The sequence below is a fragment of the Mus musculus genome, chromosome X (genome assembly GCF_000001635.26).
Source record: "Mus musculus strain C57BL/6J chromosome X, GRCm38.p6 C57BL/6J".
In the NCBI taxonomy this organism is placed as follows: Eukaryota; Metazoa; Chordata; class Mammalia; order Rodentia; family Muridae; genus Mus; species Mus musculus.
Window position 1 is genome coordinate 74013914 of NC_000086.7, and position 12530 is coordinate 74026443.

At 49.7% G+C, this 12530-nt stretch overlaps 1 protein-coding gene and 2 non-coding genes across 7 annotated transcripts; all 3 read right to left on the bottom strand.

The window, feature by feature from the left end:
- Irak1 (interleukin-1 receptor-associated kinase 1) lies at positions 1-10008 on the bottom strand. 5 transcript variants are annotated; one of them, NM_001177974.1, is made up of 15 exons: positions 9697-10008; positions 9453-9620; positions 9153-9284; positions 8936-9039; positions 8560-8748; positions 8272-8336; positions 7936-8050; positions 7030-7148; positions 6415-6622; positions 5987-6052; positions 4217-4453; positions 3217-3598; positions 2635-2784; positions 1493-1588; positions 1-212 (listed from the first exon to the last, which is right to left on the bottom strand). In NM_001177974.1, exons 1-14 carry the CDS (start codon positions 9830-9832, stop codon positions 1527-1529), a joined length of 2133 nt encoding a protein of 710 aa, NP_001171445.1. In that variant the 5' UTR covers positions 9833-10008; the 3' UTR covers positions 1-212; positions 1493-1526. The 5 variants fall into 5 exon arrangements, with proteins under 5 accessions (NP_001171445.1, NP_001171444.1, NP_001171447.1 ...); NM_001177973.1 differs by adding an exon at positions 3988-4104 and having other exon boundaries at positions 1-1588; positions 8560-8751; NM_001177976.1 differs by lacking the exon at positions 1493-1588.
- On the bottom strand, positions 9615-9685 carry Mir5132 (microRNA 5132). The gene has a single exon (NR_039594.1). It is a non-coding gene; the product is annotated as a microRNA 5132 (primary transcript).
- Mir718 (microRNA 718) lies at positions 9936-10023 on the bottom strand. Its single transcript, NR_030758.1, has one exon. It is a non-coding gene; the product is annotated as a microRNA 718 (primary transcript).
- Positions 10024-12530: the final 2507 nt, after the last annotated feature.

Genomic DNA, 12530 nt, shown 5'->3' on the forward strand with positions numbered 1-12530 from the left:
TAGGTTGGCAATGGAGTAAAATTATCTTTATTTTCAGATAGGTTGATTGTATACAAACTATCTCAGAGTAATCACCCCCAAAACAAGTGGGGCTAAGAAGTAAGGCCACAGAATAAAGATCAGGATCAAAACTTAATGAAATTTCTATATATGATTGATGAATAATTCAGACATGAAGGCTTCAATTCCAATAGCATCAATATCCACGAAATCTGCAAGACAAGAAAGCAAGGGGATCTATCCCCAGTCTGGCCTGACAAGAGAAAAGAACAAATGCTAGGGGCCTGAGTTTTGGGTGGACACTTAAGAGCCCAGAGATATAAAGCATTAGGAAAGCATAACACTTTTAGCACAACAAATTCCACAAGTTTAACCAGACAGTGAAATGTATGCTTTTATTACTCAAGGACAAATTGGATGTCACCAATTACACAGGGGCATGTAGTGTGACTCATGACTCAAACACAGAATCACTGTAAGCCTGGGCTATAGCCCTGGGCTACTTGTGAAGACACTTAATTATACAAAAACTTGTTGTTTTTTTTTTAAATGTAACATTCTTCCCCCTCAAATACTTAGCTTTGCTCTCAGTTTCTTCTTTCTTGGGGCTTCTCACTGTCTGGGTACCACAAAGCTGGGCTTTGCTGGACCTTTCTGCCATAAGCAGAACCTTGGGCATCCACAGTCAATTTGCAGGGTATAGAGAGAGCCTGCCTAGGCAGGCAGGTAGTCATATGAAACTAGCTCACTGCTATCTGGCAAGGCTTGCATATATCCACCCAAGATGGGGAGGGGGGTTTTATTAGACTCTTGGGAGAATCTCAGAGTGCTCACTTCTAGCTAGTGGACTGAACTGTAAGACACTCTTTTTTTTTTTTTTTTTTTTTTTTTTGCAATTTACAAGCACAACAGCTACTTTCGCTTGGTGTTTTAGGGAAGTTCTGAGGAATAGACTCACAGACTGCAGATATATTATCTAGCTCTCAGGGGAGCTAGCTCCCACCATACAAACAGACCTACTTGTGTCCTCTGGGCCTGTGTAGCTAGCAGTCTTCTGTTTTTTTTTTTTAAAGATTTATTTATTATATATAAGTACACTGTAGCTGTCTTCAGACACTCCAGAAGAGGGCGTCAGATCTTGTTACAGATGGTTGTGAGCCACCATGTGGTTGCTGGGATTTGAACTCCGGACCTTTGGAAGAGCAATCGGGTGCTCATACCCACTGAGCCATCTCACCAGCCCCAGTCTTCTGTTTTGTACTACCCAATTCCTTAGGTACTCTGCTTGCCTTGCTCACAAATGCTGGCCTCACATTGCCTGCCTTATCAGCTTCTATCAAGTTCTTTGGCTGGCCCTGTCTGTGTTCACATTCTGAGAACAGCAGGGTCCACTGCCCTCTCTCCTTTGCCAGAGTGAGCCCCCACACCTGATGCCTTTGGGCTACTGAGGAGTTTGCACACTATGAGAACTTCCAAGCATGAGAACTTTGACCTCTGAGTCTGAGGGATTTGTCAGAGTGAACAAATCAGCTCTGGAATTCATCACTTTCTTCAGGTCCCTGGCTCTTTTCAGGTTCTAAATCCAAGCCTATGGAAAAGAAAATATCACTTAATAAGTTGGGGACAACTTCTTGTCTTTCAAATACCCTGACATGAACCATGAGCACAGAACTTTGTGGGCCCCCTCCCACTCCAAACTGAGCATGTGGGAAGGAGACTGGAACTCAGGGCACTTCGCTTGCTAAGCAAATGCTCTACAACTGAGCTAATTCCCTACCCCACCCCACCTTTTTCTCACAGGGTTTTTTTGTCTGTTGCCCTGGCTATCCTGGAACTTGCTCTGTAGACCAAGCTGGCCCCAAACTTGCCTGTTTCTGCCTCCCAAGTGCTGGGATTAAAGGCATGCGTTACCACTGCCCAGCTCAGGGCAGTCTTTGGAGCCAAGGTTTTCTTTATACCTTTAGTTTGCTTTTTGAAAATAAGATTTTTCCTTTTATATGTGTGTTTCTACGTGAGTTTTAAATACACCATGTATATACAAAGTATATACATGTATATACAAAGGTATCTGCGGAGGCCAGAAGAGGGATTCAGATCCCCTGGGACTGGAGTTACAAGTAGCTGTGAACTACCAAATGTGGAGTCTGGAAACTAAAGCCAAGTAAATCTGCAAAAGCAGCCCATTGCCTTATTCACTGGGCAATCTCTCCGGCCTGCTAGTTTGGATGATCTTTACAGGTACACTCTTATCCCCAGCTAAGGTATCCCAGCAATTCCTAGGCCCAGAACATGCTTGGCTAAACAGCAGCTTTTCATATAGTACCTGGAGTAGAAAATTCCTGCTGGAACTTCACATTTTCTAGGAGCATGTGGGAGTGCTACTGGTGGGAAGTAAGGGATTGAGCCAGGCATCTCCCTACAGATGTTGAGCAAAAGCTGGGTCCTATATTCTTGGTAAGTGGAGCCTTAATTGTGCAGCCAGAACAAATGTTCTGCTGTTTAGGGTTGACATAAGGAATTATGCCTGTATGCCCTGGAGCTGCAGAGTATGACTTTGTATGCATGTTTGTATGTGTGTATGACAGCGGTGGGAGGCTCTTCTGGGGAAGCTGAGCTAGAGTTATCCACAGGTACCTGGGAAAAAGCCTGATGACAGCAGTTGCAGGCTATCCAAGACCCCTTCTTCATAAAGAGCCAGCTTTTGTACCATCTTCTGTCGGGCTGGGTTGATGATGATCTGTGGTGGTTCTGATGACAGCAGGGATGAGCTGCCCGTGGGTGAGCCTGAGCAGAGATAGTAACTTCTTAGCTGTCCCTGCTTTTTTTTTTTTTTTGGTTTTTTCGAGACAGGGTTTCTCTGTGTAGCCCTGGCTGTCCTGGAACTCACTCTGTATGTAGACCAGGCTGGCCTCAAACTCAGAAATCCACCTGCCTCTGCCTCCCAAGTGCTGAGATTAAAGGTATGCGCCACCACGCCCGGCTTGTCCCTGCAATCTTGAGTGACACTCTAGCCTCCAGAGTCTTCCCAGCTCCCCCCTGCTAGTGATGCTGGCTGCAGGGCAGAATTCTCCAGTATATTCTGGGGCCCAGGTTGGGAGAGATCAGATCACAGACCAGGCTCCCAGGCTGCCTAGACAGAACCTAGAATTCTACACTTTTGATTTTAGGCATGGGGTGGGGAGAAGGGTTAAGAAGGGAGATCCTATTCCGAGTTACCTTCCATGGTTGTAGGCTGGAAGCCTGGGCTACTCCTCACACTTGATTCTCTGGTAGTGCCTCCCTGGGTACAGCTAGCCTCTCTGAAGGACGCTGGGCTTGGGTGGGAACCTGGAGTCAAGTGCCAGGAATGCAGGGTAGCAGAGAGGCCGGGAACACTCTCATCACTTTCCACTGGCTGGTTGGGACTTCTCTGGAGTTGCTGGGCAGCCTGGGCTGGGGCTCTTGTGGTCACTACTAGAGGCTGCCATGGTTCATCCCCACTCTGGGCACTGCCAGTGGTAGACATGTAGGAGTTCTCCTGTGGGGAAGGGGAGCCATGGCCGGCAACCTCTAGCTCCCAGGGAGGCCCTGCCTGAAGCCCTTCTAGTCTCTTGTATACCTGTGTGGAGAGAGAGGCTCTCAGGATGGGCAGAGCATGGGTTCCTGGCTGGGCAAGGCAGCCTAGATCTGACACCCTGTGGTCAAACCACACAGCTACTCTGCTGCTTCAGGTTGGCCTAGACTTGCCTATGTTCAGGTTAATACCACAGGCCCCATACAGCCAACAGAATGACAGATAACACAAAGCTGGTGCACTCTGCAGCTGAGAAAACATTGCCCTTTGTTCCTTTGTCTCATCCCAAGAACTATTGAGATTCATGGCCACCAAAGCCAGGAACTCTATTCTTAACCATCACCAGAAGAGGTGGAAGGTAAGACAAAAAGACAAAGGTAGTGAGTGGCACAGCACCCCCACTTAGGGGCATGATCAGAGCCCTTTCCTTCTACCTGTTCCTGGGATCTGAGGCTCATCCAGCAAAGCAGCAGCCCTTTACCACTTAGTTCCACAGAGCACCTCCCCAAATAGAGCCAAAGGGCAAGCAAGGAATGTTGGGAGTTTTGCCTCTGTAAGAGATCAGGTAGGTACTTTGTAGCTATTGCTATCAAGCAGGGCAAGTACGAAAGTTTTCTTGCTGGCCACTATGTCCCCATGGTTAACTGGCCTCCCCAGGGCTACCTGGGTCATGGGGGGCCTCTTCTTGGCCCGACGGTGCATGCAGCAGCAAGCTAGTTGAGCCAGGGCCAGGCCCAACTGGGGTGGGCAGGGCCCAGGTCTGGAGTCCAGGTGCTTCTTATAGATCTGGGCAGCAATTGGAGCAGCCCAAGCATCCGTGGCTACACCCACCCACAGAGTAGGCTGGGTGCTTTTCAGGGTCACTCCAGCCTCTTCAGCCTCATCTTCAATCAGGTCTTTCTGTAAAACAAATACTGTCAGTTCAGCATGGTTCCACCAAAACTTCCAGGCCACTGCCACTCAGTCCTCTGGTCTTCTTTCCCTAGGTTCATTAAACACCACTGTGTGCCTAGTGCTGTCTGGGGCTCTACTGATAACAGCCACAAATCAAACACTCTGGGCCGTGTTTTACAGTCCTGACATCCCATTGCAGTGGGGGAAACAGATGCCAACAAACCTACTAGTCTGTTAGCAAGGTCCGTGGGGTCTGAACAACCAGTACTTGAGCTGGGATGTGCTAATGGACGCAGTAAAGGAAGGAGGGATGGGTAGAATCTGGTTCAGTTTGTTGGGTTGGTTAAATCCCCCACTGGGCCCAACAGTGGACAAAAATAGGCTTCATCCTGGAGAAGCAATGGGAGATGTAACTCTGTAAAAGGTGACGACCCAGCATTAGCCAAGCATGTTCTGGGCCTAGGAATTGCTGGAATAGTGTTCCTGTGTTAAAGTCTGTTTTCTATATGGGAAACTGAAGCTCAATGAAGAGCAAGAATTTGACCCATGACCACTGTGTTGATGGGACTAAAACCCAGGTCTCTTGTCTTTTTTTGTTTTTTGTTTTTAAAAAAAACAAAAAACAAAAAACAAAAAAGACAGGGTTTCTCTGTGTAGCTCTGGCTGCCCTGGAACTCACTCTGTAGACCAGGCTGGCCAAAACTCGGAAATCCGCCTGCCTCTGCCTCCCAAGTGCTGGGATTAAAGACATGTGCTGGCACTGCCCAGCTTCTTTGTATGTTTGAGACAGTGAACCATGTAACTTACTCTGGTCTTGAACTTACTATATTACTGAGGATAACTTTAAATTTCTGACCCCCCTGCTTCTACCTCCTAAGTGTACATGCCACCATAATCAACTAATTTTGTTGTTGTTGTTTTTGATAGAAGGTCTTGTTATATAGCCCCAGCTGGCCTCCAACTCCTGGCAATCCTCCTGCCTCAGATTTTTGAATGTTGGAACCAAAACCATGTACTCAGATGCTAAGCTTTAGGTCTCTTATTCCTTAGCCCTATCTCAGTGTACAGCAAGGTAGACAGGAATGTAGGGGTCAGGATGGCTTGGAGCTGCTACTTTAACAGCCTGCCTACTTCCTACTGCCTTTACTCAGCCCTGCTCTAAGTTCCACTGAAGGTTTGGTCCCCGGGGTATCTGGAATAGCCCCCTCTCTATCCCCAGTCCAAGGCAGAGGGGGAACCTGTCAAAGTTCTTTTTCCCCTTTGATGGGGATAGGACCCAGGGCCTTGCATGCAATAAGGTTCTACCACTGAGATTACATCCCTATCCTCAAGGTCTAGGTACAAACTAAAGATAGGTTCTTCCGTGCAAGGTAAAAGAAACTGCTTGGGACTCACCCACTTTTAAAGATGAGTCAGCAGCAGCAGTAGCAGGCTATTGTGGGGCAATGTAAAGGATCTGTACCATCCCACCCTCTGGGGCTGTACCCACTGGCTGCAGCTGCCCCTCCCTCCCTCCATGCTCCACCTTAGGAGGCTCACCAAATACTTGGTCTTTGCACCTTGTGTCCTCACAGCCCTCTGACCAGCAAGGGTCTCCAGTATTACCTAGAGGGGGGATAGACAACATCACTTTAGCAGGGAGAAATTGTGTGTAGAAGAGGCTTGTAGCATGGGCATGGATCAGGACTAGTGGGAAAGTAGTCCCGGAACAGGCAGGTACAGACCACCTCCCAGCAAGGGCAGCATTGTTATGGGATGCAAGCTTAAGCAAAAGGATGCAAATTATGACCACAATTTAGTGCAAGGGAAGAGGGAGGTGTATGAGGCAGGGTGATCCCTAAGGCCAAAGCTATGCTAGCTCCCCACTAGGCTCACCTCTGCCTTAGGCCTAGAATTCTCTAGGCTTTCCTGACTTTACTTACTGGTGCTTTTCCCTCCCCAAGCCAACAGAAGGGCTGGTGGCTCACCACCCCAAAGCTGAAGGTATCGGTGTCCACAGCCAGTCGGCCTGTCTTGATGTACTCCTCAGGCAAGTAGGCGAGGGTACCTCGAACTGTGGAAGTCCGGGCCACAGTACTGCTCTGGCTTGCTTTGGCCCCCGCAAAGCGGCTGAAACGAGCCAGGCCAAAGTCTCCCAGCTTGGGCATCAGTCTCTCATCCAGAAGCACGTTAGAACTTGGAAACAAACGGAAGAATGGCACCAGTTCAGGTCCTACTACCTTTCTGTTTTTCTGTCCCCTACACCCAAATGGTCCTGATAAACTGGACTAGAGGCGTACTGCTTATGGAAAGTGGCTGCATTGCATCCCAGCTGTCTGAGGGCCCGCAGTCCCTGAGCCCCTTCACATTGTTTGGCTTCTGCTCACCACCGTGGCTTTATTTGTATACTTGCACCATGCAGGGGTACTCATAGCCCTAAGTACTCTCAGCTCTGAGGTCCCAGGCAACACCTGTTCCCATATTCACAGGACTGGGCAGGAAGAATATCACAGGGACACTCAGAACAGAGCTGTTCATTGAGCAGAGGGTCACTGTCTCCCTGGCCATATGACTTTCTATAGCTCTTCTGAGCCCCTCCTCACCTCTTGATGTCTCCATGGATAAGGCTGGGGCTATCCTGATGTAAAAACTGAATAGCCCGGGCTGTGCCCAGAAGAATGTCCAGTCGTTGAGGCCAGGAAAGTGGGGAGCAGGCCTGGGTCTGGAGTGACAAAGACAGAAGCACAGAGGCAGCTCAGGGCAGCTGTTCTTTGACCCCCCCCCCCCAAATTCCCCTCACCTGTCACTGTGCGGCTTGGGGCAAGCTTTATTCTGAGCCTCTGGAGAATGAGGAGTAAGACTGTCTATGACCTAATTCACGAGCAAGTGGTAGCTAAAGCTATACCGAAGGTTTTGGCAAGCACTCTACAGCTGGGATACCAGCTAGGAACATTTCACAGGACTCAAGACAAAATGTGATGGGCTCAGCTCTACCTAACAGAAAGTGCTGGTGCCCTTCTCCCTCTCCTCTCTCAAAACAGTTTGAGAAGGAAGCTCTTATCCTGTATATGTGGTGGCTTGTGAGTATGACATTCAGGCATGGCTCAAGCTTGGGTTCAGTCTGACAGCCTGTCTCCACTGGTCCTCATTCCTCAAGAGCTATATGTGGACTAAATACTAAATCCTTTAGCTACTCTGCTTGCAAAGCCAATAACTCCCAATAGAGGAACAGTGGGGAGAGGACAGAGGAAAGAATTGTATGGAAAATCTTGGGCCAAGCTGAGTGTAATGTAACTCTAGCATAGAGCAGGCTGACGCAGAAGAATTGCCAGCTTGAGGCTAGCCTGAGCTGGGTAGTGAGGTATTGTCTCAAACAATCAAGCCAGTAAAAAGGAAGAAAGAAAACCCTGGGCCAAATCTTGAGTTTGAGGGGGAGCCAGAAGCCCAAGTCCTGCCTGACACAGGCTAAGGGGCTATGCCAATAAAGGTGCCAGATCAGCAAGGACTACCTGAAGGTGGAGCTGATCCTCCAAGGAGCCATTGGGCAAGAAGCCATAAACAAGGCAGTATAAGCCACTCTCTGCACAGTAGCCAGCAAAGTCTACGATATTTGGGTGACGAAACCTGTTATAAAGAGTGGAGTCTGAGTTCTTTAATTTTCTGGGTTCTACTACTTTTCATCAGGCCAGGCTAGGTAGGCAGCACTTGATGTTCCCTCACCCATGCCAGGCCAGGCCTTGAGGGCCCAAGGGAGCCAGATCTTGTGTTGTGCAGTCCTAAAGACTGATGAGGCCGTGGTGTGGCTCACCTTGTGCCCCTAGACAGGAGGGACCCCCAAGGCTCACCTTGATAGCTGTTCCACCTCTGTTAAGAAGCTCTGTTTCACCATAGTCCACTCTAGGTCAGCTTCCTGTAGCCCCAGGCATGGTGGGGTAAGAGGTAGGGAAAGTAGGTGACATGAGCCAAGCTTGCCAGTTGTTTCCAGGCCCAAATCTATGGAAGGCTTGGGGTCCTTGAAGGAATTGCTTGGGGAGGCTGGAGACTGCAGAAGTGAGGGGCTGATGGAGGGAGGAACTAGACAAATAAGGACTGATAGATTGTCTTCCAGGTGTCTACCCCAATGTTACACCTACCTCCTTCAGTCTCTTCACAGCATATGTAGTATTTCTCATGACTGCTCGGTACACACATCCAAAACCACCCTCTCCAATCCTGAGTTCTTCAGAGAAGTTGCAGGTGCCTTGGGAAATCTCACAGAAGGGCCAGCAAAACGGGGAGGGATGGGCTCTTTGGAGGCCAGACACTGGGCTCTCTGGGCTTGACTGCTGGAAGAGACCATGGACCAGGCGAGGACCCTATCTATTCCCTTTGGTCCAGGTTGAAAGCTCCCTTCAACACTAGTTGTCTCTCAGATGACCTGGCTGTGCTGATTTGGGCTCTGTGGTACACCAAAGGTTAAGTTTCTTCCTCTTTGTCTGGAAAATTCCCTGGGGGTTAAGAGACACCTACCTTGGTGGAGGAAGGGGCTGAAGATGGTAGTGGTGGCCCGAGGGAAACAGGGAGTGGAACCTGGAGGAGCTCTGACTCAGAATGGGTCTGGGAGCCTGGAAAAGCTTCATAAAGATGGCAGTGAGAGGCAGAGACCAGCAGCAGTCTACAGCCATGTCAGCAGTCATGGTGGCCTTTTCCTCAGGCATATCAAGCCCAACACCCGGGTTCTTTTTACCTGGGGAGAGGAAGGTGGAGGCAGAGGACTGCAATTTCCGGGGGCTCCAGTCCCCGGCCTCAGAGCCTGCAGAGATGCTGCTGGGCCTTGGGGCAGCGGTGCTTGGGGGCACAACGGGGGCAGGAGGGTGCCCTGGGATAACAAGGAAGGAAAGGAGGGTTGTGACTCAGAGCTCTCTATCTCTAAGTGAAGGGGTGGGGGGGGGGGAGTTCCCATATGGTTCCCTGTCTCAGGAAACTCTGTACCCGTCACCCCTCTTGGGTTCCCATCCCTAGGGTCCCTGGGGCTATGCTCGCTCACAGGCTGTGATGATGTCCCTCGCACGCAGCAGCTGCAGGTGCGTGAGGATGTGAACGAGGTCAGCTACGCGCGCGTTGCGGTTGATCCAGGGCCACAGAACACTGGCTGTGCGCTGCTCGGAGCGCTCGCACAGCCGCAGCTCTGTCTGGTCGCGCACGATCAAGGCCGCTGCGGGATGGGGAACATCAGGCTTCAGCTCCAGAAGCCTGAGTCCACCACCCCACGCCGGCCTGCCGTCACCCACCGAACTGGCACCAGTCGGCGGGCTCCAGGGCGTCCATCACTTTGTAGAAGCGGCACATAACCCAGGGTGGCACCTCGTACAAGAAGTGCTGGGCGCCTGGAACCACAGGCTCCCCGGGGCCCGGCCCCCCGGCCATGGCCGCCGCCGCCGCCCCCGGGCCGAGGCCTCTCGGGGCCTCGGCGGGCGCGGGCCTTAGCGGGCCGGGTCCGCGGACACTGACTCACTTCCCCTTCAGGCCGGCCTCGTGCGACACCCGGCCGGGCGGAAGAGGCGGCGCTCGACCCGCCGCCATCTTGCCCTCCGCGGCCTTCCGCCACACGGGGGCGTCCCGCGCCGCCCTTGACGCGGGGAAGGAGCTCTGCTACGTAGGAGGGAGTCCCTAATGGGAGAACCGAGGTCTGTGGTCCTACACAAACATCTGAATAGGGCTGAACAGGATGAAGAATGACTTCCAGTTCTAGAGACAAAGGGCACGATGTTTTTACACGATGTTCTACAAAGGCAGTTTATGCCAAGCCTGGTGAAAGTCACGGAGAGGCTACCCTCGCTTTAGTTGGGGAGCAGTTTGAGAGCCAGCCAAATTGTTGGTCAGTCAGGGTTAAATATGGGTAACAAAATGGCCCTCTGGCAGACTGTAGTCATTTGGTGATAAGGATGGATGCCCTGAGAATGGTCTGGAAGAGTGTATACCATGCTACTGCTTGTGTGCTAGATCTCCATGCCCCCACCACGCCCCCAGGAACCTTCCAGCAGCTGGGCCAGCAAGTGTTAGATCACAGAATCTGCCTGTGCAGGATTCTAATTAGCTTTCCAACTAACACATTTATGTCTCTTAACATACACATGGTGTTCGGCTCTAAATGTCCCTTTCCTTTTTCTGTCACACTTTTATCTTAGTTTGCACTTCTCTCCATAAGGATAGTAGGGTCTAGCAGCTTCTCCTACCCCTTTCTAGAGTAGTTGTTGGTGATACCACCTGTTGTGACCTTTAGCCACATGAATGAGTGTCTCTTGCCTATTCCTCTACTGTTCTCCATTCAGGGTTTTCTTTGGCCTTTTTGGTCACTATGACACACATCTCAGCGCACACTACTTTCTCATTATGCTCTCTGAAGTCCTCTTCATATGAGTGCACTACTCTTAGCATTAGCCATTGCCACTCACCTGCACAGACTGTATGGCTTGGATAGTGCTCCCTGCTCAGGTGGTCTTCCTCAAGTACAAATCACTAAAGCCCAGCTCTTTAAAAGAGCTGTTAGGAAGATGGCATAGCCAGCCTCTGTCCACCCACCTGAACTTATATACACCAACAGCCTTAAGCCAGATAGAACTCTTTAGATGTTGGGCTTGGTGGTACACCCCTTTAATTCCTGCACCCAGAAAACAAAGGCAAGTGAATCTCTGTGAATTTGAGGTTAGCATGGTTTAAGTTCCAGGTCAGCCAGGGATACAAAGTGCAACCCTACCTCAGATCAAGACCAAACCTGAAAAAAACAAACAAACAAAAAACAAAACAAACAAAAAACCCAAACCCTGTTTAGTAGGTGTCCTGAAAAGAACTTATTCTGTTCTGAAATTGAGTTTGCATATACACCCCTGCTGTAGCCATTCCTGATAAGATTGAACATAAACAGCTGTGGGGAAAACTTCCTAAACCCAGCTCCTCTCTTGAACACACCTTGAGCTTGCTGGAGTTCTGTACCTCTAAACTTTTCTCACTTCTCACTGCCCAGGGATGATCCACAGGCAGCAACTTGGTATTCCTTGTTTGGCCAGCTGAAAGCATGCTTGTAAAGCGGCAGCTTTCTTCTCCTGACCAGTTTCCCCAACAAACACTTTTTGTCATATCAATCCTAACTACAAAGGGTTCTCTCTCACTAGCCTGACCTCTAAGGAACTTATAGTATGTCTTCAGAAAGGTCTACACAAGATCCATGGCTGGCTCCCACTGGGGCCTCTTCTTTGAAGCCACAGTAATTGTGGCCACTCTCAAGATGAGGTCAAACTAGATGTGGTGGTGCATACCTGTAATCCCAGAACTCTAGAATCAGAGGTAGGAAGATAACTAAAATTTCAAGGGCAGCTTGGTTTACAATGCATAGTTCCAGGTCAGCCAGAGCTACACAGTGAGACCTTATTATAAAACAAAGCTTGGCATGGTGGCTCATATCTGTAATTCCAGCACTTGGGAGGCTGAGGCAGATCACCCTACATACTCAGTTCCAGGCCAGCCTAGAGTAGAAGTTGGACCCTGACTAAAACCAAAACAACCCAAGAGGTTAACCATATGCTGAGCTTCCAGTGGTTTCTCATGGGTCAGTCTATATTAAGATGTGCCAACTCCATTATCCAAAATTATCATGTGTATATATGTTAAACTCTATGGGCAGGGATTTGGTCCTTTTTATGGACGGGGGACTCTCAGTGTCTGGTACACACCTGGTACTCAGTGTATTCTCCATGTCTATAGGTTGAATCATCAATCCTTTCATGTAACATTTGAGGCCAGAACTTCAAGATAGCTTCTAGGTATGCTCACAATTATTTGTGACATGCCATTATCCTCTCCTCCAGGCCATATCAACCTATGGAGTAGGTGGCTGCAGAAGGCTCATATTCTTACAGGAAACCAGTGACACAAGGACTCCCTTTGGGCAGTTCCTCATAGTTGGGAGGAAAGTGTTAACACTATGGCACACCAGGACCTAGCAGCTGCCCCTGCCACACTGGTCAGGAGAGGGAAGCTATGCTCTAGGCACACTTGTGTCAGGCCTTCCTGTCGAATGCTGGTGTAGTATGCTTGAAAAATATTGACACAGAGCAAACTAAGGAGG

What these genes read in the sequence shown, in the direction of transcription:
- Irak1 (NM_001177973.1), bottom strand. Translation starts at nt 9,832, where the DNA reads ATGGCCGGGGGGCCGGGCCCCGGGGAGCCTGTGGTTCCAGGCGCCCAG. An exon ending in CTCCACCTTCCTCTCCCCAG is followed by an intron (nt 9,040 to 9,152) that starts GTAAAAAGAACC and finishes ATCTTTATGAAG; the next exon opens with CTTTTCCAGGCTCCCAGACC. An exon ending in GTGCAAAGACCAAGTATTTG is followed by an intron (nt 4,454 to 5,986) that starts GTGAGCCTCCTA and finishes TTTGTTTTACAG; the next exon opens with AAAGACCTGATTGAAGATGA.